Consider the following 27,776-nt stretch of genomic DNA (forward strand, 5'->3'; position numbering starts at 1 on the left):
ATGAGCACTTCTCATGTGCCAGGCACTGGAGATACAAGAGGAGACAGGCTATGACTCCTGCCCTCAAGAAAAGGAGTGAGGGAAGGCTATACAGGAGAAGAGATCAGAGCCTTGAGGGATGAACACGAGTTTGCCAAGAGAAGGAGGGAGAGAAGAACCCAGCAGTGCCTGAGGAGCAGCAGGGTCTGGTCAGGGAGGGGCCAGTGAGAAGGTCAGGGTGCCTGGAGCACAGGCCTCTGCAGGCAGGGATGGGGACTGAAACTGAGGAGGTGGGCTGGGGCCAGGAGGTGGAAAGTCTCACATTTGAATGCCTGTGAAAAGCGTTTGGGCTTGAGTCTAAAGCAGGAGGTTTTTAAGCAGGCTGGTGTTATCAGTCTCAATCTATCTGGGGATGATGGGGATAAATGGGATAACTATGGAAGATGAACTGGGGGTGAGAGGGAGCAGGGAAACCCTGAGAAGTCTATCACAGGTCTCTAGGTAGGCACAAGGGCCTGAACCAGGGTGATGGCAGTAGGGGTGGTAAAAAGTAGACTTTTGGAAATGCATGTCTGAGGTGAATGAACAGGATCTGTTGGAGACACAGTAAAAGGAGGAGTCAGTGTTGGTCTCTCTCAGGAGGCTGCACATGGAGCCACAGTATTAGTCAAGAGAGAAAGTACAGGAGGTAGTGCAGGCTTGAATGGAAAAGAGAATCAGATCAGTCTCGGCCGTACTAAATCCAGGGTCTGGGAAAACCCTCTGAACAAGAGATGTCTTTCAGAAACTGCCATGCAGTCAGCACAGGGCAACTACAAGGGGATAAACAGTGCCTGCAGGCAGCAGTTTCCTCTTCACACAGATGTTCTGACCTGAAGAGTCCTAGGCTGGCTGAGTCCTACATCCTCAGTGGACAGATTTCCCTGGAAGGTCATGTGGACTAGTCTAGAAGCAAGGGGACACTTTAAACTTAAGATCCTAGCTTACCTTGCCTATGACATTCTGCAAGATGTCCTATGTCATCTTGGTGAAAGTATTCATAACACGACGTGCCTAGAAGTTCTTGTGGTAAATATGCCAAAATAGCTGTTGCCCTAAAAGGGAATAAAGGAATATTTAAAGAAGAAAAAGCCATTCAGACGATTAATTGCAACTTTGCAATGGATAAACCCTGCTACAGCCTATGAGAGCAAGGTCAAAGCTGCACACAAAAGAGCTGGATGGATTTTCAGAGGGCTCACTGTGTGGATCTTTTTTTTTCAGGCATCTGAATTTAATCAAAGCTATAAAAATAGAGGGAAACAAAGCAAAGAAGCTTTGTAAAGGGACTATTATCACAAGAAATCAAATCTGAGGGGGCTTTAAAAATGGTAAGCAGTCAGGCACAGTGGCTCATGCCTGTCATCCCAGCACTTTGGGAGGCCGAGGTGGGCAGATTGAGCTCAGGAGTTCAAGATTAGCTTGGGCAACATGGCGAAACCCTGTCTCTACCAAAAACACAGAAAAATGAGCTGGGTATGGTGACACACATGTATGGTCACAGCTACTTGTGACCTGAGGTGGGAGGACTGCTTGAGCCCGGGAGGTCAAGGCTGCAGTAAGCCAAGATCTCGCCACTGCACTTTAGCCTAGGTGACAGACTGAGATCCGTCTTTAAAAAAGGAACTACATTAATTAGATTAAAATGTGGTATAAATCTAAATCTCAGTGCAAGGCTTCTGGTTTTTGCTGCCTCCTTTTTATCAGGACAACCAAATGCCAGAAGCTGCAGCAGCTGAGGCCACAAGACAGCTGAGGCTGTCTCCTTTTCCAGCATGTTGTGGCTGTCTCTAGTAGCCAGAAAAATTATTAGCCTATGCATATTCTGAAGGAAAGCAGTAGGCAGCAGTAAATTTGGGACACCTGGGTGCTTGGTCCAGGTCTATTACCAATTAGTTGTGAATCCTACAGGAGACCAGTCCCCAGGCTGGGCCTCCGTTCTTCATCCATAAAATAAGGAGGTTGGATTAGATCAAGGCTGTCCAACAATAATTTCTGTGATGAGGGAAATGTTCTACATCTGTGCCGTTAGCCACATAGGAGGCTACCATGGCCAATGAGTATTTTATTGGACAACTCAGGACTAAATAATTGCTTCCAAGTCCTAGATTCAAAAGAATTTCAATCACAATAATGGTTCTGGAACATTCCATAGATTCAGACAGCATGCTATCCCTACTATTTTTCTTTCAGCCATGGACATCAAGGCACTCACTTAACTGTCTCTATATGCCAAAGAATGACAGAAAAATCTCTGTATTTATGATGATATCCTATTGAATCTCATTTTTTTTAACAGAGACTCACATCACTTGTCTCTTTTTTTTTGAAACAGGGTCTCACTCTGTTGCCCAGGAGGAAGTGCAGTGGTACAATCACAGCTTACTGCAGCCTTGATCTCCCAAGGCTCAGGTGATCCTCCTGCCTCAGCCTCCAGAGGGTTGGGACTACGGGTATGTGCCACCATGACTGGCTAATTTTTGTATTTTTAGTAGAGACAGGGTTTTGCCATGTTGCCCAGGCTAGTCTCAAACTCCTGGGCTCAAGTGATCCACCCGCCTTGGCCTCCCAAAGTGCTGGGATTTCAGGTGTGAGCCACTCCACCCAGCTTTGTTTCTTTCTTTCTTCTTAGAAAAGCCAGCTGATGGCCCAGTCTTCTCTGCTTTTTAGATCAGGGTTGAAAATCCTCTACCATCATTGCTCAAGAGTAGTATGTAGACTCTTACCTCTGGTCTACAAAAACAAACTTTCCATCTATCGCGTGCCGAGAAACATATTCCATAGATTTCACCCTGATTTCCCCATTCACTGGTTGTGGAACTACATGAGAATGCAGTCGTCCAATTGCAACGAGGCAGCTGAGGTTACACCCCTCATTGTCTGGTTCATTGTCTTCATCCAGCCCCATCTTTGTGGGTGGCCAGCTTTTCAAATAGCCTGTGCTGTGGATTGTGCAGAAGCTTTTTCGATCTGCTAGAAGGCAAAGTTTATGGTTAGTGTCAGCACTAGGTTTGGGTCATAGAGGTGTACGCAGCCGATGGTGGGGTGGGATGTAAGTAGGGAGTAAAAAAAAAAAAAATCAATGCTTCTCTCTCCAGAAGTGAGCATCTAGTGAAAGGGGTAGACAGAAAGAAAAACAAAAACTGTCATCCAGTGTCAGTATGCTTAAGTAGGGCCAGTTATACCATGGGCATTCATTACATACACCAAGGAAGGAATATCTAACTCTTCCTGGGGAAAGGAAGGCTCCCCCAAAAAACCAGTGGAGGAGGTGGGTCAAGAAGGATGAGCAGTGGCTGAGGGACTAGAATGTATAAAGGCTGAGGACATACAAAGGCACAGAGGAACAGCCTATATAGGAATGGCCAAGAGCTCTGTGTGGTTGAAGTGAAATTGGAGGTACTGGGAGTGAGGGGCAAATTGGAAAGGCAGGTTGGGGGAAGATTAAAAGGGCCATGGATCACTTGCTAACCAATATGTTGGTCTATTTTTTTTTTAAGGCAGGAGACGGAGGGCCTCTAAAGGTATTTAAGTGCAGAAACAGCAAAATCAAATTGTGGTTTGGATGCTGTAGGAACAGAGTGACGTGTGAACTGGAAGAGAGTAGAAAACACAAGTAGGAATGCTAGTTCAGGGGCCAGTGGCTATAATACAGCAAGAGATGAGCAGGACTGAACTATGGCAGTGCAGTGAAGATGAGAGGGAGAAGAGAAAGGAAGCAGGAGAAATTTCTGAGATCAAACTATTGGGATTTGCTATGAATATCAGGCTTAAGGGAAAGAAACAAATGAAGATGACTCCAACTTTTCTGGATTGGGTGGTTGCTGGTGTCATTCACTGACTCAGAGAAGAGAGAAAACAGACCAGCAGAGAGAGAGAAAAAAAAGATTTTGATTCGGGACACATTAAGTGTAGAGCACTTATAGACTTCACCAACAAGCAAGCCACTATGGAGTGTCTGCCAAGCATGGAGTCTGTGCTGGTTACTGGAATAAGAGTGAAAAACAAATCAGACATGCCCTTGTGGAGTTCACAGCCTAGTGGGGAGACAGACTTTAAACAAATAATCACACAAATAACTATATAACAGCAAGTACAAGAAAGCACTAGAAAGCAAACCAGCAGGGTGCTATAAGACATAAGGCGGTCTGAGGTTGGAGACACCCATGTGAAGGGAGCTTATGGGGAGAGGGAAGAAATTCCAACCAGGAAGCGACAGCATGTGCAGAGGCATTGCCCAGAAAGGGCTTGAGGCATCAAAGGAAGTCAACATGGCTTACATGTGCTTAGTGGCAGGGTCAGGGGCTGCATGGTCATGTTAAATATTTTGAGCTTTTCTTCAAGAGCAATAGGGAACACTGAAGGGTTTTTAAAAGGGGACTGATAAAAAGATCATCCTGGCTGCTGTGTTGGAGGTGGGGAACATGTGTGTCAACACTTTCGACCTAGTGAGAGTTGGGGGCAGCTGGGAGCTGAGTGACAGTAGGCAGCATGGAAAGGGACAAACATTTCAGAGAACTTTTGCAGATGGGACTCTCTGTGGCAGGATTTCATAACTAACAGGACTGAGGAGTGGGGTGGTGAGACAGAAGTGAGGGTGCCTCCCCAGCTTCTAGCATGAGCAGCCAGCTGGATGGCAGTGCCATTTATGCTGGAGGAGAGGCTCAGGTGATTACTTCGGCATGTATCCTGTTGGAGATTCCCCTGAGATATCCAAGCAGGTTGATTTAGTAAGCAGTACATTTATGAATATGGAGTTCAAAAGAGAAGTCTAGGCTGGAAATATGAATGTGGAAGTTGTTGGCATTTAAAGCCAAGGGAGTAGATGATGTGACCTACAGAGAGAGACTGCAGACAGAGAAGCAGCCCAGGACAGAGAGGAGCAGCCAGCAAAGGGGCCAGCAAGAGAGCCTGTAACAGCAGGGGGTCGAGGAGGAGGAAGAATGTGGTTTCATGGAATCAAGGGAAGAGAACACTTCAAGAAGGAAGACAAAGGAAAAGTGTGCATTCCATTTAACAACATGAAGGTCACTGGTGAGCTCAGAGTAATTTTGGTAGACTGATGGGTGTTCATGAGGCAGTTAGGATTGTGGCTGAGAGTATTCTTCCTCAATCGCATTAAAAGAAACACAATTTAAACAGAGGAGTCCTCTCCACAGATCTCTGCCATCAGGCTTTTCAGCTCTCTCCTCTGCTCCCAGCTGCCCTACACAGAGGGAGGACTGCAGGGTACTGGTTGCAGCTCTGGGACCTGCCACTCTGGCCAGCCAGAAACCACTGAACCAATGCCCTCCTGAGAGCTCCGCTGTAGAAAGCAAGCTTCACCTGTCACAGGGTTTTAATTGTTACCTTTTTTCTTTGAGCAGGTAGAGGGGAAGTCCTTGTCTTCAACCTTTACTGAAGGCCTGTTACACTTCATCCTACAGAAGAAAGAACGTCGTGCTCCAGAACATAATCGAGATGGCCCAGGGGTTATATCTGTTTTAACTGGAAGTCCAGCTGCAAATCAATACACAAAATGTGATAAACTGAGAGCAGTGTTGTCTGTCAGGAGGGGGAGTGTGACCTTGAGCAAAGCCTTTTCTTGCCTGCCTCACTGTTTTATAATGATGACATGAGACAAATATCTCCCTAGTGTAGGCTTTAACAGATGCAGCATGGATAGGTGTGTTGTCAGTCTGGAAATGTTTATAAATCACATAGAGTGTGCTACTAAATAAATTGATTAGGTACTCTGGGGATGAAAAGAAATATACTATGGGGTTCTTGCCCAACAGAAACTTATGGCTGACAAAGGGAAAATGGACGTGCACCAAGAAAAGATTAATAATAGGACAGGGTGATATAAGATTAGTGCCAAATAAATGGCAAAGACAACCTGTGCTTCCCAGAGGAGAAAGAACTTGGGCTGGCACTGAAGGATGAGTAGGATACAGATATTGGGAAGGAAAGGAGGGAGCAGGACTGCCTTAAGTTCTCAACCTGGCTTGTAGGCCAGAATCCCCTGGATGCGTGATCAACCTACAGACTCCTGGACCCCATTGTAGATCTGTGCTGTCCAATGCATTAGCCACTAGCTGCATGCAGCTACTGAGCACTTGAAATGTGGCTTTTCTAAATTGAAATGTGCTATAAGTGTGAAATACACACAGGATTTCAAAGACAGTACAGAAAAATAAAAGAATGTGAGCGAACTTATTGTTTATAATCATTACATGCTGAAATAATATTTTGGAGTTAATTTTACATTTATTTTTATTTTTTAAAATCTGGCTACCAGAAAATATAAAATTACACATGTAGCTCATGTTTGTGGTTTGCATTATGTTTCTATTGGACTGTGCTGTCTGGAAAAACCAAATTAGAATCTCTGGGGGTGGAGCATGACTATGTTGAAAAGCTCCCAGGTGATTCTGAGGTGCACACCTCCTTACCAAACACTGGCTAGGTGTCAGTACAGAAGCCGAGGGAAAACACACCCATGGAAATCACGCGAGCAAGTGTGCCAAGGAATGGCTGCTGCCCAGGGCTCCTTCTGGGCTTCCTCCCCTCCCATCTACCTCCCACATTGCCCACTCTGCGATCTCCCCTAGAATGCCAATCCAAGCCTGCCACACCCAACTCAGAGCTCTTCACTGTGTCCCCACAGAACAAAAGGTCTTCATGCTTCAGCCCTTCCCCTCCCCGCATGTTTTGTCCAATAGCACCAAGCATGCCACGTGGCTCCACACCCCTGCACCTGTCCACAGATGATGTTTCCTCTTCTCTCTTCCTCCCTTCATTACCTGGCAAACATTAATTCATCTTTTCAAACCCACCTCGGTTGTCATCTACTCAGTGATGCCTGTCCTTGCGCCCACATGAGAATTAATCATCCGTTCTCTACGCCTGGCACTATTTCTGTGGCTGCACCTATTACTATGCAGGGTGCTGTCTGTCTCCTCGTTTCTCTGACTATATGCTAAGAGCCTCAAAGGTAAGGACCAAATGCCATTCATATTTTTCTCCTAAGGTCACTAAAAAAATCCAAGGCTAGACTATAAAGGACAACAGATACCAAAGTCTGCACCTTACTTTTAGGAACAAGAGGAGTGCTGTAATGAAGATGATTTGAAGGAGATTCCTCTGGTGGTGTTTCTTTCCAGGGATTAACATGGACAGCTTGGGGACAGGACATTAGTTAGGCCATGACTGCACTGGGCCAACGTGAATGCAACACTGATACTGTTCTTGCTATATGCTAGGAACTGTTCTGCCTACTTTATATACATTAACACTTTCAATCCTCACAACAACCCAATGAAATAGGTACTCTTCCATAAATGAGAAAACTGAGACAGAGAGAGGTTAAGTAACTTGCTCAAGGTCACACAGTTAGTGAATGGTGGAGCTGGAATGAGCCCAATAATCTCCCTTATGTTCTCATTCCTTTTTTTTTTTTTTTTTTTTTTGAGACAGAGTCTTGCTCTGTCACCCAGGCTGGAGTGCAGTGGTACGATCTCGGCTCACTGCAACCCCCACCTCCTGGATTCAAGAAACTCTCCTGCCTCAGCCTCCCAAGTAGCTGGGATTATAGGCATGCACTGCCACACCTGGCTAGTTTTTGTATTATTAGTAGAGACAGGGTTTTGCCATGTTGGCCAGGTTGGTTGCAAACTCCTGACCTCAAGAGATCCACCTGCCTTGGCTTCCCAAAGTGCTGGGATTACAGGTGTGAGCCACCGCACCCAGCCAGAGTCCTCATTCTTAACTGTAGGAGTGCACAGCCTCCCACAGGACTAAAGTAGATGACAGCTACTGGGGCCTTGCACAGGAGTGTGTGCAGTAGCAGGAAGCCGGGGGCAGAGGGGTCGATGTGAATGGTGGTTCCACTACTGCAAGAAGAAAGCCAGGTGGGGGAGCCAACCTAAAGAGGAACACTCTGGTTGAAGAAACACCATATTTATAGTTGACGTTTTCTTTCTTTTATGAGGCTGCCTGTGTGCAACTCAGGTAAATAGAGCCCATTTGTTCTGAGAGAACAAATCAAACTTAGCCCTTTAAACTCAGGAGCATACAACTGGGATTTTCTAGATTCTGAAAGAAAAAAGAGAAGTCTAAAAATCAGAAAGAATCCAGTCTAAATAGCTCTTCTTTTCAATAAATTTGGACACGAGATTTTTTTCTTCTTATGTAAAATAAACCCAAAAGAACATAAATAATTCCATTTAGCCAAAGATAGCTCTGGTGCCCCAGAAAGAGGACAGAGAAGTAGGACTGGAAAGGCTGAGCCCATCACACACACTCACCCTCTGCTCACTCAGGGTTGGCTGCCTGTGAGTGCTGAGGAAATGCGAGGCCTCTGTGGTACTCACTTTTTGCATCTATGAGCCGCTCCCGGGGTGCAGTGTCGGAGGAGGAGAGCTGCTCCTTGACTTTGGCGATATCTTTAGGATGCAGGTAGTCAAACAAACTCTGACCAATCAGATCATTCTGTGGAGATGAAATGTTAAACATGGCAAGTCAACCGCATGCAGAAAATCAATTATGCAACAAGTAAGCGCACACAGTCTGCATGTTGTCTTTGTGTTTTTGTGCATGAGACCTCAAACTTTTCCTATGTGAACCTGTACATATGTCCAACCACTTTGCCTAGACACAAGGAAGGAGACATCTGGAGGTTAATTTTCATAACGTGAGAGGAAAACCCTCAATTATATAGTTCATGCTCTTCTAAGGCAATAATCTTGGAATTCCCCTGTAAGACCTCAGAAGGCGGAAGATAGGGGTGGGCTCTGACTCCAGCTCTGCTGTTCAGCCTCTCTGTTCTCAAGCAAGTTACACATATCATATGCTTCAGTCACCTTGTCTATTAACAGACAGATAACAGCAACTTCCGCCATAACTTTGCTCTGAGACTAAAAAGAGCAGAAATCTTTGGAAAAATTAAATTTACATTAATTCTAATTTACATAAATGTCATTTTGATTCTTCAAGTCTTCTGCCTACCAAGCTTCCATGCAAATACCAGTGTGTCAGTGAGTGAATGAATAAATGAATAAAAGCTCTGGGGGACATAACAGGTGAAAAGCTCTGTTCTAGAAGCGTTTATAAATGTTACTCTTATTTGATCCTATAGGTTATCATCATCAATTTTTAGAGTAAACTGAGGTTCAATAGAGCTAAGAAGTGACACAGCACTGCAAACACAGTATGGAGTGGATTTCCAAGTGTCGTATTCTCTGTTACTGTGTTACCTGCCTACACTTCTCCCTTGTCAGATAGCCTCTTACCCTCTGTCCCGCCACATATTGTGGGATATTTATTTTGCAGCAATAGAAGAAAGCCATAAGGCTACTGATCAGATCAGAGTCAGATCTTCCAATGGGGGGAATATGGAACATATGACCAGACTGTTCTAAGTCTAAATTAATTTATCTGTTAAGAAGTTAAGAATTTTCTGGAAGAAGTTCACATGTGACTTGTATACCATAATTATTCTGACAAAATTGAGTGACACTTCTGACTGCTGTGAGGCTGCCCGCCACCAACAGGAGCATGAACAATACCTGGCTGTAGTTGAGGATCTTGAAGACAGACTCTGAGACAAAGAGTATCTTCCCTCGGTCACATCCTACGACAAACAAAAATCCATCTGCTGCCTAATCAGGAAAAATGGATAATCAATTTCTCATACTTTAGGAAAGATAACTTGTAATCCCCCTGATAACTAATAGAGGATGTGCCTTCTAAGCATCCAAAGCACAGGAACAATCACTGACAGTTTCAGTGATATCCTGAGTGCAGGATGCTGAAAACAAATTGTGTGTGTGTATGTGTGTGTTTCTACATATCATCTAATTATTATAGAAAAAAAGTCCAATTAAAGTAAGTTCTATTTCAAAGCAGAATTCAGCTTGTACATATTCTTTTGAAGGTATCATGGTCCAGAGAAATCATACTTCTTTGCTCTAATTATAACAACTCTATGGAGAGTCAGAATCTGAAATTTGGAAGGACTCTTGAAAAATCCCCTCTCTAACATCTCAGCCACCATCTACCTTCAACTTGAAAACCTCCATGTACAGGGAGCTCTCTAAAACAGTGGTTCTCAACATTTGGAGTAGTGTTTTTTGTTTTTGTTTTAATGCTGATGGTCTGGCATGGGGCTGATCACTGGGGCATTTTTTAAACCCATCCCACTTCCACGTTAATGTGATTCTAACGTACACAGGGCTGAGAACTACTACTCTCAAATGTTATCCCTCCATCCAGGGCTGGACTATTTGCATTCCAAGTGCGACAAGAAAAGCAAACCCCTCCACCCCGCCACTTAGATTCTTCTTACCCCTTTCTTCAGTTTAAATACAGGAAAAAATCTAAATGTTCCAATAAAGCCAGTCATTAAGACAGGACAACATTTGGTAAAGAGACTGAAGCAGGTAAATACCCAAGCTATAGTGCCTGAGAGCTTGGGCTGTTTTGTCAGCATATGTGTGAATTCCACCCACTGCCTTCCAGACATACAACCACTCAATTCCTGCTGGGGTCTTCCGGTGACAAGGAGGGTGCGCCCCACTCTGTCATGCCCTTGCTCTTATGACTCAGCCCTCCTTGGTTCTAATACACAGTGGGCTAGTTTCTCACCTTATTCACTGGTCCTCAATCTGTTCTTTGGAAAAATACAGAGAAACTCTGTTCTCTTTTTCCACAAAAGGGCCTTCCTGATGTAGTTTAATTCAAGGAACTAGGAAATGAATTAATGTGCCAGAAGGTAAAAGAATAGTGCATGCACTTGTGCTGGGACAGAAGACATGAGTGAGAGGGGAACAGAATCACTGTTGCTGTGAGACCCTGGCAGGCTACTCAGCCAGAAGGAAGCTGGGGAGGAGCCTTTCCTAAGTTAGGTCCCTAAGCTGGCCCAGGGGCAAGGGATGACAGTGAGGGGGAAGTAACTTTCCAAGCACCATCTGCTGGAAGCCTCATTCTGTCAACAAATAGGGTATTAATAACTTCCTCGTTTGCCTTGCAGATAATCTTATATCTCACAGAAGTGTTTTTGAGGCTTTTCATTGATGTGGCAATGTGGCTTGAAAGGTACCTGGACAGAAGGGAACTGTGACACCCTGGAGGTAATGCTGGGCAGGGTCCGGCCTGAACCGACAACATGGGTAAAGCTATTTCAACACTCCAGGGGAAAGCCAGCAGGTTCCAAAGCAGTGAATGCATCAGCAGGGGGAGGCTCTGGACATTCCAACTCCACAGCACCCTGGCTGGCAGACCATCTGTGAAGGAGCCGGGCCCAAAGGACAGCTAAGGAACAGAAGCTGTGAGAACACTACCAGCACCACAGAGCCACAGGGCCAGCCAGTGGTAGGGTCACTCTTGGGAAGACAGTGCTGGTTAATAAATGACACAGAGGCCCTGGTACGGTCTGCCTGGTTTTTAAAACATGAAGAAGTAATGTAGACATTGTAAACTGATACAGTTGACTGATCCCTGACATACACTTTATTAAAGATATTTTGAAAGCACTTAGTAAAGAAAGCAGTTTGTCCATTTTGCATTGCTGAGGAAAAGCAGAAGTCCAGCTCCTGCAACCAAACTGTCTGAACATCATCTGAGTGGACCTGGCTTTCTGTTGAAGCAAGTCCCTGGAACTGGGCCCCTGGAAGTGATAAGGGATTGGACAGCATTTCACAGCCACTGACGTGCCAGAGAGGTGACAAAAGCTTCATCAGGCAAGAGAGATCACTCTTGAGTGCTGCATAAAACAAAGGAGTAGAAAAGACAAGCCCAACATGAAGTATTTAGCTGAGACAGCATTATAATCCTTGTTCCATACCCTGGTAAGTATGGGTATCTGATAGAAAATTATTAAGAAAAGCAATAAAAAGAAAACGATTAAGCATGTGCCATTGCAAAAGGAGCTTGTTTTATTTATTTTTAAATTCGTCCATCCACAGGACTCTGCTTGATAATTATTTTACATACCTATATATGAATGAAATAAAGACATAGATTCTTTTTCTTAAAATAATCAAGCCTGTACCCCAGCCTCAAATGTCATTGATTTGGATGTTCCTAGAACAATGCCAAGCCTCTAGTAAGTACACAAAAGTGTTTGTTGGATTCATGAATACGCAAGAATGAAAGAGATAGAGGCATGCCTATTACATCTACAGCTGCAGATCTGTTACCAGTATGGGAATCAGGACCAGTTACATAATTTGTGGGGCCCAGTACAAAATGAAAATGCAGGGATCCTTGCTCAAAAATTACATTTTCAAGATGGTGACAGGGCATTAAACCAAGCATGGGGCCCTGTGAAACTGCAGAGGTCGCAAGCCCACGAAGCTGGCACCGATGGCAGCTCTCGAGATGCTACAGACATCGGTCATATTTTAACCTCAGCAAATCCTGAGAACATAGACATTTTTATGAAAAGCATGGAGAGATGGACAGAGCTGGGTGTTTGAATAACTGTGTCCTGAGAGTGGTAACCAAAACACCATCACTCACTTGATCGGGAGCCTGGTCCCACCCTAAAGTGTTTATCATTGATTTGGATGTTCCTAGAACAATGCCATGCATCTATTAAGTATACAAAAATATTTGTTGAGTTTATGAATAAACAAGGATGAAAGGCACAGAGGCATGTATTGGATCTACAAGTCACACAAAGATTCCAAGGGTCATTAATGACAAGCTGGACTGTGGGGCCATTCAACAAACAGGTTTTGACAGGAATGAAAGAGAAGTCCTATCTTAAGTTCAAAAAAGCACCTATACAAGATGTAAAAAACCTGACCTAACAATAATTCATATTCAGGAGAGAAGGGGGAGGGGGCAGTACTGCAGCTGCCCCAAATGATGCGGTACTAATGAGATGGCTTTTTTGGCAAGGAAGGCACTAGCCCCATTCATCCTCAGGCCAACCAGACCACAGTTGACATGCTATATTGGGTTGTGGGAGTCATTTCTGGAAGGAATCGAGCAAATGCATGTGGCTCTGGAAAGTGTGTGTGGCAAACACTGTTGGGGGAGCCAATTCCCAACACCATTCCCAGGCCCCTTCTCTCTTGCCTGTCTCCATCAGGGAGGCTGGAAAATCTATACACACTTGCTTCTGCACCCTGCCCTGCAGCCAGGTGTGACCAAGTGACACACTTTTGGATAAGGTGAAGTCCACTATTGAGTTTTCGGGAAGGTGTATCCTCTCTTGATAAAAAGGACAGCCAGACTAGAGTTTCATTTACCCCTATTTTTACAGTGGGTCTGGCTACTTAGACCTGGCAGAGGTACCCGGCTACATTAAGGAAACAAGCTAGCATGCTAGCTTGGTGTGGCTGAGTGCAAAGACAGAAAGAACCTGGTTCCTATTGACCTCATTGAACCACTGCAGCAACCCCACATAACCTACTCCAGACCAGTTATACTTGAGAAATGAAACTCTATTTATTCATCAGGTCTTCTGGTCCTTGCAGGTGAATGCTTTCCAATTTGAGATAGCACGTCATGAGGAGATAAATAGAGAATGCTGGAGTGAGCAGACAGGCCAGGCTTACAGAGAGCTGAAAATGGATAGTGATGATGCAAAATTCCAGATGGACTACCCTCTACTCCAGGGCTTTGCAAACTTCTGCTCAAAGATGGGTATGCAGATTCTGTAGGCTGTGCAAGTAAGGTCAGCCCTGACTTCGTGGGAGGTGGAAGCAGGTATCCTTCCTTTTAGTTAACGTTTTTCTATTCTTCTGTTTACAATTTGCAAGAACACATTTCTGAATTCAGTTTCTTTCCCTTCAATTCCCAAGTTAATCTCACTTTACCTAGTAACACTACTTAGAGCCCTGTGCAGACCTAATTCCTCATGGAAGACAACAGGTTCCCACAGTGCCACCTCAACCATCTTCCAGCAGAGATTTAGCAAGACAGAGAGCGCACTCAAGTCAAGCAAGTGAAAGCATACACCTCTTGCATTTATTTTTCTTATTTGGACCACTAGTCTTTGGAAGTTTGTTTGTTTCCTTGATTTTTGAGACAGAGTCTCACTCTGTTGCCCAAGCTGGAGTGCAGTGGCGTGACCTCGGCTCACTGCAACCTCTACCTCCCAGGTTCAAGCGATTCTCATGTCTCAGCCTCCCAAGCAGGCACCTGCTACCACACCCAGCTAATTTTTATATTCTTAGTAGAGACAGGGTTTCAACGTTGGCCATGCTGGTCTCAAACTCGACCTCAGGCGATCCGCCCGCCTTGGCCTCTCAAAGTGCTGAGATTATAGGCGTGAGCCACAGTTTTGTTGTTCTGATGGGATTTTGGTGTAAAGATTTAGGTGGACTTTTTTTGTGCTAGTGGTTAAATCAGGTGAAAAGAAAGTCTCAATTGTTGTTGGTTTCAGTCGCTTCCTAAAATCTTCATGCAGAAATGTGATTCTTAAATCCCTCTTATTTTTAACAAATCTTGCCTCTTCTGATTTAAAATTGCAGTAGCATAGGCCTTCCATTTTTGCCTAGATGAGGTTAAAAGAGGAGAATGGTTTTGTGGAAGAAATGTGAAGCCTGTCCAAACAATAAGATAAAGGGAGGGACCCGAGAGAGGAAGCAGGCCTAAAAAAAAAGCTCAGTGTTGAAACATCAAATTCCCACATGCTGCTACTTACTTGAAAATTTATCAAAACAAATGTTGTAAAACAATCCCATAATTGAACATACCCTGAGAATGAGGTGTTTCAATTCATCGTCTGATAGAAAAGTTGGTTTGTAGTTTGCTTCTGTATATGGATTGGTGGCACCTTAGGGGGGAAAAAGAGAAAGTATTGGTATACTTGATATTCAGAAAATGTCTCATTCTAATTTGCTGCCTCAAACCTTTTGCAAGTGGCCTAGTCCCTGTGACCTGGTATTTAAATTTCGTTGTTTAGGCCTTAACTGAGATGAGCCTAGATCTGGCTTTGGACGGAATGCTGTAAGCCAAAGATAATACCATGGAAAAGAGAACACTGTTACCCACAGGAGACCTAACAAGCCTGTTTTTCTCATTACAGGGAAAACCAAGAGATAATAGAAGGAAGTTTAACAATCTGCTTCTAAGAGAGAAGGCAGCTCTGGAAGTAAACTGGTAGAGGCTCCTCAGAGAGTTCCCTCTTCCTAAGATCTGTATTAAATGGGTTGTCTGGTAGTCCTTCAAATCACCACTCTAAATGTTCTTGGGAACCCATCCAGTCTGCCAGGCCCTGAGTAAATACATTGCGGAAGGCATTTAATGTGAGTTCCTCTTCATCGGGGTGAGTTAAATGAGTGTGGCAATGTGGAGGAATGCATTGCTTCAGTCAGTGCAGCTCCCACTCCCAGGACTGAAAGGGGACAAGACTTACGCTTAAAAGGTTGTCAATCTGGCATTTTTCAGGAGAACAATCACTTAACAGAGAAAAATGCCAGCAGTAAATGATTTGGAGTCTGCAGAATAGCGAGTGGAATAGTGAAAGAATAAAATGAAACGGATCTGTAACAATTCAAAGTGCCATGGGGAGGGAGGGAGACAGGACGTGTTGCAACCATTCAATTGATCCCTATCCCTGCTCTTTATTGTAACTTGAGATTTGCCACTTATTTCCAATTTAATAGAAATTAGTTTATAATAATTTAACCCGTGTTATCTTTGCTAATATGAATTTTTAAATGTCAGTCTCCCAGCACAGGATATAACATTTATATTTTTGGATAATGATCTAAAGTCAGACAAAACCAGTTACTTCTTATTTCTGGTGGCTTTGTGCAAATATAAAAAGACGCAATTCTACCACGCAGGTCAGAGATCTGACTGAGCGCCCACTTTCCAATTTCCTCCAAAAGTCCAAGACTAGCTATGGAAAATTCCAGGAACAGCATTCACTAAAATGCCTGATATATTTCAGATTTCTCTTGTGGTTTGGATAAGTCACTTCCACTTTTCTGCCTCTGTTTTCTCACCCTCCCCACACTCAGAAAAGAAGGAAAATACTGCCTCCCTCACAAAGAGTGGATCTGGTTCGGGAAAATTCCAGGAAGATGAAAATATCTTCAGTGTTCATTCCTGACAACAAAATGCCGCGAGAACCCGCAACCCGTGACTCACTTTTCAAAGGAACCATGATGCATTTTCATCTTTGAAACTGACTTTTCTGTGTCACTGTGTGCACCTACATTTCTGCGTGTCATAATTGTAAGGATGGGATCCAGGCACAAACATAGGCAAGATGTGAGACATCAGAGCAGTATCGTGTCTGATAGGCACATAGCCTGATTACATGCATATACAGAGATGTGCAAAGCACATAGTTTCTATGCTCTGAGAATGTGTGACTGCAAAATTGCATGTCAAAACCCACATAAGCTCAATAATCACTTCATTTGGCATCACGGCTATTGCTGAAAAGTAAAGGCACACTACTCAAGGCTACATACTTGCAAGTAATAAACATTTGCCTTAGGGACAGGAACATTCTAGGCAAGGGTGGTAACATTTGTGGGCAAGGACATAAAGGACAATAGAGCCCAGGGTCTCACCTCTTAATGTTTTCATGTGCTGAACAGCCATCCTTAGCACAGTAAGTTTATCTAATTTCCTGGACATTGCGTTGCATGTTGGTACCAAAGAAGCCAACTCATCTATAAAACTGTTCATTTTATCCCGGCGCCGCTTTTCAATCTGACTGTGAGCTTCCCTGAACAACAATATGAAAAACGATTTCTTATAAAATGTAACCAAGCATCAAGAAAAGACGACAAAAATAAATGAGTTGTAACTGTTTTCAATGTTCATCTGACAAGGCAAATTTAGAATCTGCAGAATGTTCAAAATTAGACTTTTCTACTAAAGTCTCCAAGAAAATGGTCTCACTGCCAGGTCAGTATTAGTTTATGTTTACCTCATCCTTAGAATTCAGGAGAAAAGCTACAAAAATTGTCTTTTCAGAGTAAACCGAATTGTTCATTTCTCCTCATTTCTTTTCCTCTCAGCCTTTGCAAAATTGGATTTTGAAATGGGGGTGAAAGGACAGAGAAGGGAGGTGGTGGCTTCATAGCACAGAGCATCCAGAGCCCCGTGGGCTGTCCCTGAGGTCTGTGAGGAGCCTGCTGTGTGGCCGTGTGACCTGGGCAGGGCACCACTTCTTTCCAGTCACAGCCTCACTGACTAGGGCACGCAGTAACCAACACCATCATCCTTGGATCAACCAGGACTCCACCTAGGTGCAGCAGATGCTACATCTGTCCCCAGGAGCCTCCCCTGAGGAATGTCACACTCCTCCCTCCCGGGAGTGGCTGCCTGCTGAGGCAGGCTGACACTGACTGATGTGCATCTGCCATTGGTGACGGTCCTCCTAAGGAAGTGCAGCAACTATGGAAATTCAGTTTGCTGCAGCTGCCACAGATACAGAGCAATGGGAGCTCCTGCCAAGGCTGGCCTCTGAGGGAAGAGCTTGAAGCCTTAGGGCAGCCAATTTCTGCAGCCCCCTGTATCAGTCTGTCATGATGCAGCCTCAGAACACAGCCTGGTACTAACGGCAGAACTGAGGACCCAATGGGAAGAGGTCAGCAAGTGTGGCTGGAGGCAGGAAGGACCCAGGCAGAGAATCTACTAGAGGCACCTAGCGTGCCCCGTGTGGTGCATTCAGTTGCAACTCACAGTGCAATAGGAGCCCCTGTCAGAAGCAAGTCCAGCCATGTCTCCTGTGGAGGGCACTCCAGTCAGGAAGACGCAAATCACTGAGCAATGTCTCCTGTAGAGGGCGCTCCAGTCAGGAAGACGCAAATCACTGAGCCATGTCTCCTGTGGAGGGCGCTCCAGTCAGGAAGATGTCCTCTGCTGAAGATTGGGGAAAAACTTGAGCCTTGACTGATTTCTGCTACCTTCAAATCCCCTTCAGGTTAAAGGTGCTTAGACAGCAAAGAGTAAAGGCCAGCCCAGCATGGAGAGCATGGAGGGCAGAAGGCCACCTTGGCCAAGGCCCACTACCTGCCTGTTCCCTGAGGAGGTGACAGTGCCCAACAGGACTCTTAGACAGGAACGAACATGCAGAGCCTCCTTAGCTGCTCTCTAAGCAACCAGAACTAGAACGCTTTGTAGACAAAACGAGGTCCAAGATTACCTTGCATTTTTTATCCTTCCTTGGTGTTCTGTATATTCTAACCTGGAGGGAGGAAAAAGCAAAAGATAAAAACATAATTCCCTGGAGATGAATGGCAAAGTTACACATTGCTGTTTTCTTCTGCCCGATCCCTGTCATCTCTCTGCAGACACACAAGGGGATTGGGGGTTGAAGGGACACAGTGTGAGCCCACAGGCTCACAGCCTCCTTGCTCATCTCCAGCTGAGGACATGGGTGCTGCCCCAAGTAACAGAATGTGTAACAGTGCAAAGAAAATGGCTATAAGGATGCTGAAGTTCAAATTACTAGGTTCATGGTACCTTCCATGAGGGTCATCTTTGTCTGTGTCCATGCTTTCTCTGAAAAAACAAAAGAGAATGTGACTGCATGTTAATAAAGACATACAGAAGAGCTTCTTATCGTAAGACAGAAGGCTCTCATTTATCCAGAAACCAAACAATTAGAAAGCTGGAACAGCCACAGTATCGATTAATGATGTATAATAAGGGTAAAACAAACAAACAGAAATTAACTTGAACTTACTATAAAACCTGGACCAGCTTCTCAGGTTATCAAACAAAAGTTATCATCCCAAAAGAGTCTGTGTGTTAATATATATTTTACCATATTCTGATTGTTTGAAAATTGGGAATATGTAGTGTTTATAAAAATGCTTAGTTAAACATAGGCTCGAAATATCTCTAACCTCTCATTATCTCCATAATTCTGGATAAATGAAGCTTATTCCATTTGCAAAACATATTGAGCATCAAAAATAAATGTGCACACATATCTATTTGGCAGGGAAGGGGTGAAGTGAGGAGGGTGGAATTAAAGTACCAACAAAGTACTGAGCAGAGCCCCAGGCAGCTTTTCAAAGGCACTGCTGCCAAGTGTTCTGCTTCTCAGTTAGATGGGAACCCCTAGACTTCAGGAATTGGGATGGAGGGGCGTAGTGGGGCTGAGGGCCACAGAGGGTCCTGGGGTCACAGCAAAGATCTCCCTCCCTTTCACAGACTCCAGAAATCCAAGTTTCGTTGCATCCTGTGGTTCAGTAGAAGAAAAGAGACTGAAATCCCCAGAGGAAGGAGTTCCAAACCCCCCTCACAGCCTTCTCCTATCCATACATTTATCAGGAGGGCATGGACTGCCAGCTGGGCCTCTCTCCTTTTTCCTTTATCCCATAGGAAAAGAGAGATCATGGCCCTTCAAACAATGTAATCCCAAGGGCAAAAATAGCTGTTTCTAGGAGCACTGGATCATATCGTGGGCATTCTAGAACAGTGTTCCCAATCAGATGCCCTGGGGTTCCTCACAGGCAGAAGGTTTCCCCAGCTAGTTCTAAAGTTCAGAGATCATGCAGGCCGCACGGAAAAACAAAAATTCCCCCATCCCTTTTGTCTAGAATTCTATCTGTTCCTTGAGGCCAGGTGATAATCTCAGGTGAGAAAAAGCTCTGCCTGACAGTCATAGATGACTTCAGTTACATTAAAAGATAATGAAAGGGATTACGGTTGCTTAATTAATTGAGTCTCCATGAATTACAGAAGATTAGCAAACCAGAGTCCACAAGGGAAATCTTGGGTGGTGACCAAGCTGGAACCCACAGGTCTACATGACAGAGGCCTTAGAACACATCAGTGGCTCCCTCAGCGCTTGCTCAAGACAAAGGGTTTGTGGCCAACATCTCACAGTCTTTCTGCTGGGGAGTTACTGCTATGGAAGAATGCCCTCACAGCCCTCATACCCACTCTCCAGCCCCTGGGTGTTGGCTGTCTTAATCATCTGGGATAACTTACATATTAATCATAGCATCTCCTAGTGGGCATCTGACCTCCAGCCATTGTGCTCCCCAAATTCGACCTGTGAACTTCAGCAGAAAGGACATCTGCTGTAGGGGGGATACCTCCTTGGAGATTTTCCCTCATTAAACAAAAGAAAACCTCTTAAATGGACATTTGGGTAAGATTCCACGCAGGTGCTTCGGCAAAAGAAAATGTGCCTTTGAATGTTCTACACTGCCTTATTCCCGAGGTGTTTGTACATATATAGAAGGGATGACTGTGAGTGTGAAAATTTACTTAAATGAAAAGTCATTAAGTCTAAAAATAAACAAAAATACTATTTAATATAACAAGTTCATACTAATTTAAATAATGTTTAAGGACAATATCAATGTTCCTAAATTGTTTTCAGAGAGGACCTCCACTCATTCCTCCCATAAACATTCATTAAGCACCTGACACTTGCTGTCTTCCTCAGAGAGGTCCTCGGGCTAAGCTCTCTTTGAACCCCCTGAGATGACACCCATAGACTTAACCCTCTTGCTCAAAGGAGCAATGAAAGAAGAGGAAGAAAGGGGTAAAAGGCAGAACTTGGCCTTAAGGCTGTTATTTTCCCTGGGTGTAGAACATTTTGGGAATAGGAGGTGGAAGTTAAATGCCTCAGTAGTGCTGAAGGCTCCCTTCTTGCTTACAAACTAGGGGAAGGTAAAGCCAAAAACCAACTGTGTAGCCACCTAGAGTTGGGTTTTTTATTCCCATCCCCTTTTCCAGGAGAAACAGTAGCTGGTTGCTAGATGTTCCATGCCCAAGAACTGACACCAAGTTTAACAAGAGGAAGACATGCCCCAAAGGCCTTACTGGTAGTCAGTGGAGCTGCCTTTCCGTTTGCGGTTGCAATCCACACCACTGGTACCAAGAGAGCCGGAAAGCAGGTCAGTGGGGCCCGGGGACATGAAATCACTGATGGTTGAAGAAATGTCCATTCTCTGGTCTGCCATTGGATGATCTGGAATTGTTACAAGAGGCACAAAGGCGTGTTTATTTCGATGAGCTCTCGAAAGCGGTGGAAAACCCAGGGTGGTGCTTGGGGGTTTGGTGGTGGGACGGGCGGGGCTGGGGGAGACCCGGGGCTGGTTTACAGCAGCACTAACGCATCTCTCACACCCCCGGACCCAGAACAGGCATGATAGAATGGAAAGAGCATCATATTTATTTTAAGAGTTTTTGTAGGAAATTTAAGCTTACCCGCTCATTTTTCTGGTGAAGACATAAAAGCCTAGAGAAGCTGAGCAGATTCTCAGTCCCTGTGCTGTGGCATGGAAAAACTAAACCAGAACCAGAAACTCTAGGAGTGACAACCCAGGGCAGTTCCCATTGAGGGGACCAAATATCCCAGATGTTCTCCGACAATGCTAATTATTTTTCCTCCCTTTTCTCCACCAACAAAGCTAATTTTATTTTATTTTTATTTTTTACTTGTTTTGAGACAAAGTCTCACTCTGTCACCCAGGCTGGAGTGCAGTGGTGCAATCTCAGCTCACTACAATCTCCACCTGCCAGGTACAAGTGATTCTCATGCCTCAGCCACCCAAAATGCTGGGAAGCTGGGACTAAAGGTGTACACCACCACACCTGGCTAATTTTTGTACTTTTAGTAGAGATGGGGTTTCACCATGTTGGCCAGGCTGGTCTTGAACTCCCGGCCTCAAGAGATCTGCCCATCTCAGCCTCCCAAAGTGCTGAGATTACAAGTGTGAGCCACCACACCTGGCTGCTAATTGTATTTTCTTCTAATCAATAAACATATGATCAAGGAAACGAATAAATGCAAGTTCCTTATTATCTTTGTACTTCTGTTAGGACTTTTGAGAGCTTGTTTGGAGGTCCTAGCCGAAGAGCGCAGTTACTCATATACCCTTGACCAAAGACTGGTCCTCCTCTATCGGAGGTGGTCATCCTTTTTGAGCATACAGCTTTGGGAGGGACGCACATGGACTGGCGAGGGAGGAATGGGACACCCGCCTAGCCAGCCAGATCAGCTCAATCAACCCTGGCGATCAATGGGGTGACAGATGTTGCAGCCAGATCATCCTCACATCCTGTTATGACCTTTGTAAACATTGTAAGAAAGCAGAAAATATCCTTTCTTCCACTGTAAGTCTTACTTGGGAATCAGGAAAATCCCCTCTATCACGGCCCAGGCATTCGGCCTGTTTTCCCCCACTGTCAGCATCCTTTGCAAGGAAAGCCATGAATGATGAAATGAAGACATTGTAAAGAAATTTGCAAAACATTTTGAGAACTCATATTTTAAAAGCATTAAGCAAACCAGCCCTTGAAAAGGGCCTAACAAGTGCCTTGCAAGGGACTCTGACTCCAAGCCCAGTTGAAGAGGTTGGGCAGGGTGCCTGCCTACAGTCAGGGGGTCTGAGCTCCGTGAAGTAGGACTGGAGCTGTCACTATCCCCCTCTGGACCCAACTTCCTTCATCTGCAAAACAGGAGGGTGAGTGTGAGCTACTGTTTCCCACTGTCACTGTTCTGCCGACAGATAAGTGAACCAGTTGCCTCCTGGTTAGATGACTGCCATTTTTTCACTTTGATAAGCACTGCTAGGGTGAACATCTTTGTGCATGTATCTCCTTGCATTTGAGCGATTATTTCTTAGAATAAATTTCTAAAGGTGGGACTGACAGGTCAAAAGGGGACACATGTATTCTGGAACATACTGTAACACTGTGCTCCAGAAAAGCGACAATAATTTCTATCCCCAACAAGAGTTCTTGCCAGTCTGAAGAGGAAAAAAAGAAGACCTCGTTGTTTTTACTTGTATTCTTCAGCTATTACTGATGGTGCTCTTCTGTTTACAGGCGTTTCTCTGTCTTCCCTTGTGTCTGCTCATGTCCTGTTTTTCTACCACAATGGCCTCCTACCCCATGTTCACCTGTGTAACAGGGCATGGCTGGAGAAAACATACCCCTTAGAGGCCTGCATGCCGCCCAGCGATGCTTCATTCCCCTGGCCATTTATTTTCTCATTCTGCTATGAAGGACTTCATACTTTGTCCTCTCTCCTCAAACTTCCATCATCTCCTCAGTCTCCATTCTCCGCTGAGGACTCTGCTTCTTAGTGAACTGAGAAAAGAGGCAGGTGCACACCCACCACCTCCTTAGATGCTCCTACTTAGGATCCCTTCCCAGCTGATGCCTGGATTCTACCTCTCCCACCTCCTCGAGACCACCATTTCAGAACCCTCGCCCCAGCCCAATCCTGCACCATCCACTCTCCCCACGCTACTGAATCATTTCCACTTGGGTAAAAACAAGAGTTACGTAATTCCCATCTTGGGAAAAATAAACTTACTTGAATACCATCCTCCTCCAGCTATTGTCCCATTTCTCTGTCTCCGGTTTTTTTCCTCTTATTCTCAATAACCCAACTCCAATCAGATTCTCTCCCCATCATTCCCACAAAACAGCCCTTGTCAGGCTGACCAGTGACCTCCCCACTGCTAGATCTAATGGCCAGTTCTCTCCTTGCCCATCAGCACATCCAGGAGAGCTGACCTCGCCCTTCTCACTGTCTCATGGCTTGGGAGATCCCCCTTCTTGCAGGATTCCTTCCATTTCAGTGGTCACTCCTTTTTGCTCTCTTTGGCTGGCTCCTTCTCATCTCCCTCAACTTCAAGGAAGGGTCCCATGGATGTCCTGGGCCCTCTTCTCTATCTACACACGCTCTCCAGGGGCTCTAGTGTCATTCCTTCAAATACTATAAACACTGTAACAACTCCCAAGTTTACATCTCCAGCCCAGATGTCACCCTGAATTACAGATTTTTATGGCCGACCACCTCCCTGACGTCCTCACTTGAATATACAAGAAAGATGTCAAACTGAAACATCCATAACCAAAACTCTAATTCTCTCCAAGCCAAGCCTCTCAGTCATTCCTATGTCAATCCTTCTGGTTGCCAGGCCCCAAACCTAGAAGCCATCCTGACTCCTTTCTTTCACAACCTGAATTCAATCCATCAGCAAATCCTATCAGCTCGACATTCAATGACTTTCCCTTTTTCTTCACATGTCATTTCATCAGTGAAGCCCCCTTGAATAGCTATATAATGCAAACCCTGCCAAGCCTCCCTAGCCCAGCCCCCTGCTTAATGTTTTGTCCTTAGCCCTCGTCAACATGTGACCTACCACAATCTCCCATATTCATTGGCTGTCCTCTCCAGCAGGGTCTAAGCACCAGGACAGCAGGCACAGTAATTACTCCCTGTGCCCTTAGTGCCCAGAATACTTTCTAGTACATACTAAGTGCTCAATAAATATATATTGAATGAAAGAATAAATTTGTATACCAAGAATATTAATTTGTTCATCACTGATGTTGCCAACACTTTTTCCACCCTTTTGCTTAACTTTGTTTACGATATTTGTATGTGGCACCAAAAGTGACATGTTTTAAAAGCCTTTTCTTACCCAGAATAATATAAATATTCTGTTTTCCTAAGATTTTAATGATTTTTTTAATTTAATGCTATTTGGAAATTATTTTGATATACTACCTAAGCTTAGGAATTTATTTCCCTCTAATGGATAGGAAATGTTTTCTAACACCATTTGCTAGCTCATACATCCCATTGTCACTAACCTGAAATACACCTTTATTGATTTATCACCTATTTCTGGACTCTCTACTCTGTTCCTCTGATCTAGTTATTTCCATCACAGTACCATACTGTTTTTATGACTGCACTTTAGAATACATTTTAATAGCTAGCAGAACAAATACTCTCTCACTGCTCTTTATTTTCAGAAATTTCCTAGCTATTCTCTCTGATTTACCTCTCAAGAAGTATTTCATGATTATTTAATCATATTAAAGACCCTGTTGGGTGGGTGACATTGTTGTTATTTTGTCATTAACATTTACAGAAGCAGGGCCAGGAATGAGTACCGAGCCCTGCCCTCAGGGTCTTGGTGATTTATGGAGCCCTGGTCCCCTTGGACCACGCAGCAGATATGAAGTACCTCCAGAATCCCCCACTCCCTTTTTTGACCAGTCAAACAACCGCATGAGGTGGAATATCCCAAGTGTCAGAGTTCCTGGAAGAAACTACGCTTCCTAAAGGAAGAACTGCCATGCAAGCTACCAATAATCATCAGTTCACAGCGGGCAGGAATGGGATACTACTTTGTTACCTGAAGTTACAGTTCTTACACCCCAGATCCAGCTTGGGAGGAGTTAGGGGCCTCTGGACTTGGTCACCTCAAAGCGATTTTCATGTTTTATAATTTCTTTTCAGGCGGTCAGCTTCTTCCAAAAACCTACAGTGGGGGCCACAAGAAAAGAAAACCCAGACAGGTCACTTTGAGGTACGTAAGTGTAAAAATCTCTTAGTAGCTAAGGGAGACAGTGGAGATGGTTCATGATTCCTAATTACAGGGAGGAAGGCTGGGCGAGCACGTCACATTCTACCGGCACTTACCACCCCTTGGTGCCTGGCCATCCTTCAGCTTCTTGTTAAAGCTAAGTTGCCAACACATGAAAAAAATCTGGCAGGAGATATTTTCTGTGAAAAACAATGCCTTCAAAGTTACTAAAACTGGATTCTTGGGCATGTCCTTAGAAGAAAGTTAGTTGTGTTTTTTTTTTATTTCTCCTACGGGGTCAAGTAATCATAATTGTGAAAACTTGCTGAGTGTGATTTTGTGTCAGGCTCTATCCTTATTGTTTCATGTAGATTAACTCACTGAAACCTGAAAGTAACTCTATGAGGTAGACACTTCTGTGTTCTCCATTTTACAGAAGAGACTGAGGCACAGAGAGGTGCAAAAACTAGCCAAAGTCACATAGCAAGAGAGTGGTAGCCTCCAGAAGCTACCTCACTGCTGAAGACACCACTTAGCTCTTGCTAGGTTGAAGGTAGTGGCCTGAAGCCAGACAACAAGAACAATGAAAAACAACAGAAAACAAGTCTTCAGAAAACATTAAGCCGAAACATAATGCCAGCAGAGCCAACACCTGAAACGAACTGCTGAAGCAAGCTCCTCGGTCTAAAGAAAACATCAGTGAATCTCAAGTGCATCTGGGCACATACGAAGTTAAGAAAGAAAGAAATTCTGAAACAGGGTTCATGGTAGCCACGTGGCAGTGCTGCCCTCCCACTTACTGAAAGGACTGAGGGGTCTCCTCTCCACCCTATGACTCATGTGGAGGATTCCTGTGTCTGGCAGGAACTGGCTCTGAAAGGAAGAAAAGGGTCACCCCACATCCTCCTAATCCATCCCTGCACTGCCTTGAGATGGCAAGATTTAGATTTTAAACAGGGCTTTCCTGACCTTTCTGAAGCAAAAATTTTGGCATTTCAAATTTCACTGGTTAATTCTTGCAGTCTTTGGGGTATCTCTGCCTCGATCGTTATAGAGATCTCCAAATGAATATCTGCAAACACAACTGCTTCCAGCCTCCCAAGGCATTCATTCCCCATTGCAATCTGATTCAAGAAACCTCACTTTCGGATTCTGTTAACCCCAGTCTGGGCACATGCAAATAATGTGACCAGAAATTTTGGGCTTCTCGTTCTTGAGCCTCAACTGGTAAAGCAGCAGCAAATGGATGTGAAATCCCCAGGCTTAATATACGTAATTCCATCTAAATCTGATTCTCTGTTTAGGTCGCACGCTATCCTCCCAGCCCCCAAATTAGCAACCCAGAACCTACCCTGGGCTTCCTTCTTCTCTCCCTCCCACACCCCACAGCCCCCACACAGCCCTCTAAGGGATGGGCCCAGCCACTTCCTTCTAGCTCCTTGTCACTGCCTCTGTTCAGTCTGCTGTCCTCTCCAGCCCCATTCCCTCCCCACTGTGGTCAGAGGCGGGACACCCCCTTGCTCAGACCATTGCAATAGCTTCACTGCTCCCCCTAAGTCTTCCAGACAAAGTTCACCGCCCCCCCCCAGCAGGAAACATCAGGCCTTGCTTAATCTTCAGCCCAACCCTCCCATCTGCTGCCCAAAGCCCCCGACAGACTGAAGATGATAGTTCCCAGAACCACCTGCCTCTGCTGGGCCCACATTTCTTGGAGGTGTGGCTCCCTTCAACCACCCTGTCACCTGATAAACTCCTACTTTCCTTTCCTGTGCCTGCAGGCACACCTCCTGGAGAAGCCTTCAGAGCTGTATCCTCTCTCCTTGGCTCTCCTGCAGCAGCTCCTGCCCAGGTTCCTTCATGCCCTGTGGCCATTCTCTGCTTGTAGGCGTGTCTCCTCCACCACCCATAAGCTTCAGGTAGGTAGGGCCTTATTTATAGGCATCTCCTGTGCCTGGTCTCATGCCTCACTCCAGGTGGTACTCAACAAATGCTAAATAAATGAAGAACTTCATGTCCTTTCTCGTTCTCTGAGTTCCCTGAAATTTACTTAATTATTTAATTATTTTTTGAGACAGTCTTGCTCTGTTGCCCAGGCTGGAGTGCAATAGCATGATCTCGGCTCACTGCAACCTCCGTCTCCTGGGCTCAAACTTTCCTCCTGCCTCAGTGTGCTATGTAGCTGGGACTACAGGTGTGCACCACCATCATGTCCAGCTAGTTTTTATATTTTTTTGTAGAGAGGAGCCTTTGCAATGTTGCCCAGGCTGGTCTCAAAGTCCTGGGCTCAAGCAATCTGCCCATCTCGGCCTCTCAAAGTGCTGAGATTACAGGCATGAGCCACCAGGCCCAGCCCTGAGTTCCTTGAAATTTAGATGAAGGATCCAAATTTCAAGCACTAAACTCCATATGAAATTTCTCATTTTGATCAATTTTCCCAATATTCAAATTTAAAGAAATAATAATAATAAATGCTAATAGATTTTGGTACTTTTGCAA

The 27,776-nt window shown here is 44.7% G+C and overlaps 1 protein-coding gene across 16 annotated transcripts in view; it reads right to left on the reverse strand.

Moving 5' to 3' along the window:
• Nucleotides 1–27,776, reverse strand: part of BMAL1 (basic helix-loop-helix ARNT like 1) — a 110,210-nt gene that overhangs the window by 12,048 nt on the left and 70,386 nt on the right. For 7 of the 16 annotated variants that reach the window (XM_050758825.1, XM_050758821.1, XM_050758828.1 and 4 more), the window contains 12 exons: nucleotides 25,110–25,235; nucleotides 22,884–23,040; nucleotides 20,767–20,914; nucleotides 18,445–18,483; nucleotides 18,125–18,166; nucleotides 16,542–16,699; nucleotides 14,709–14,788; nucleotides 9,567–9,659; nucleotides 8,373–8,490; nucleotides 5,368–5,517; nucleotides 2,745–2,991; nucleotides 967–1,073 (listed from right to left, as the gene is read on the reverse strand). In XM_050758825.1, the coding sequence (XP_050614782.1) occupies nucleotides 967–1,073; nucleotides 2,745–2,991; nucleotides 5,368–5,517; nucleotides 8,373–8,490; nucleotides 9,567–9,659; nucleotides 14,709–14,788; nucleotides 16,542–16,699; nucleotides 18,125–18,166; nucleotides 18,445–18,483; nucleotides 20,767–20,914; nucleotides 22,884–22,932 (1,231 nt within the window). In that variant the 5' untranslated portion in view covers nucleotides 22,933–23,040; nucleotides 25,110–25,235. Of the gene's footprint in view, nucleotides 1–966; nucleotides 1,074–2,744; nucleotides 2,992–5,367; nucleotides 5,518–8,372; nucleotides 8,491–9,566; nucleotides 9,660–14,708; nucleotides 14,789–16,541; nucleotides 16,700–18,124; nucleotides 18,167–18,444; nucleotides 18,484–19,923; nucleotides 20,915–22,883; nucleotides 23,041–25,109; nucleotides 25,236–27,776 lie in introns of all 16 variants that reach the window. The other 9 variants (XM_050758837.1, XM_050758836.1, XM_050758827.1 and 6 more) reach the window with 6 other exon arrangements.

Source organism: Macaca thibetana, chromosome 14 (assembly GCF_024542745.1).
Source record: "Macaca thibetana thibetana isolate TM-01 chromosome 14, ASM2454274v1, whole genome shotgun sequence".
Classification (NCBI taxonomy): domain Eukaryota; kingdom Metazoa; phylum Chordata; class Mammalia; order Primates; family Cercopithecidae; genus Macaca; species Macaca thibetana.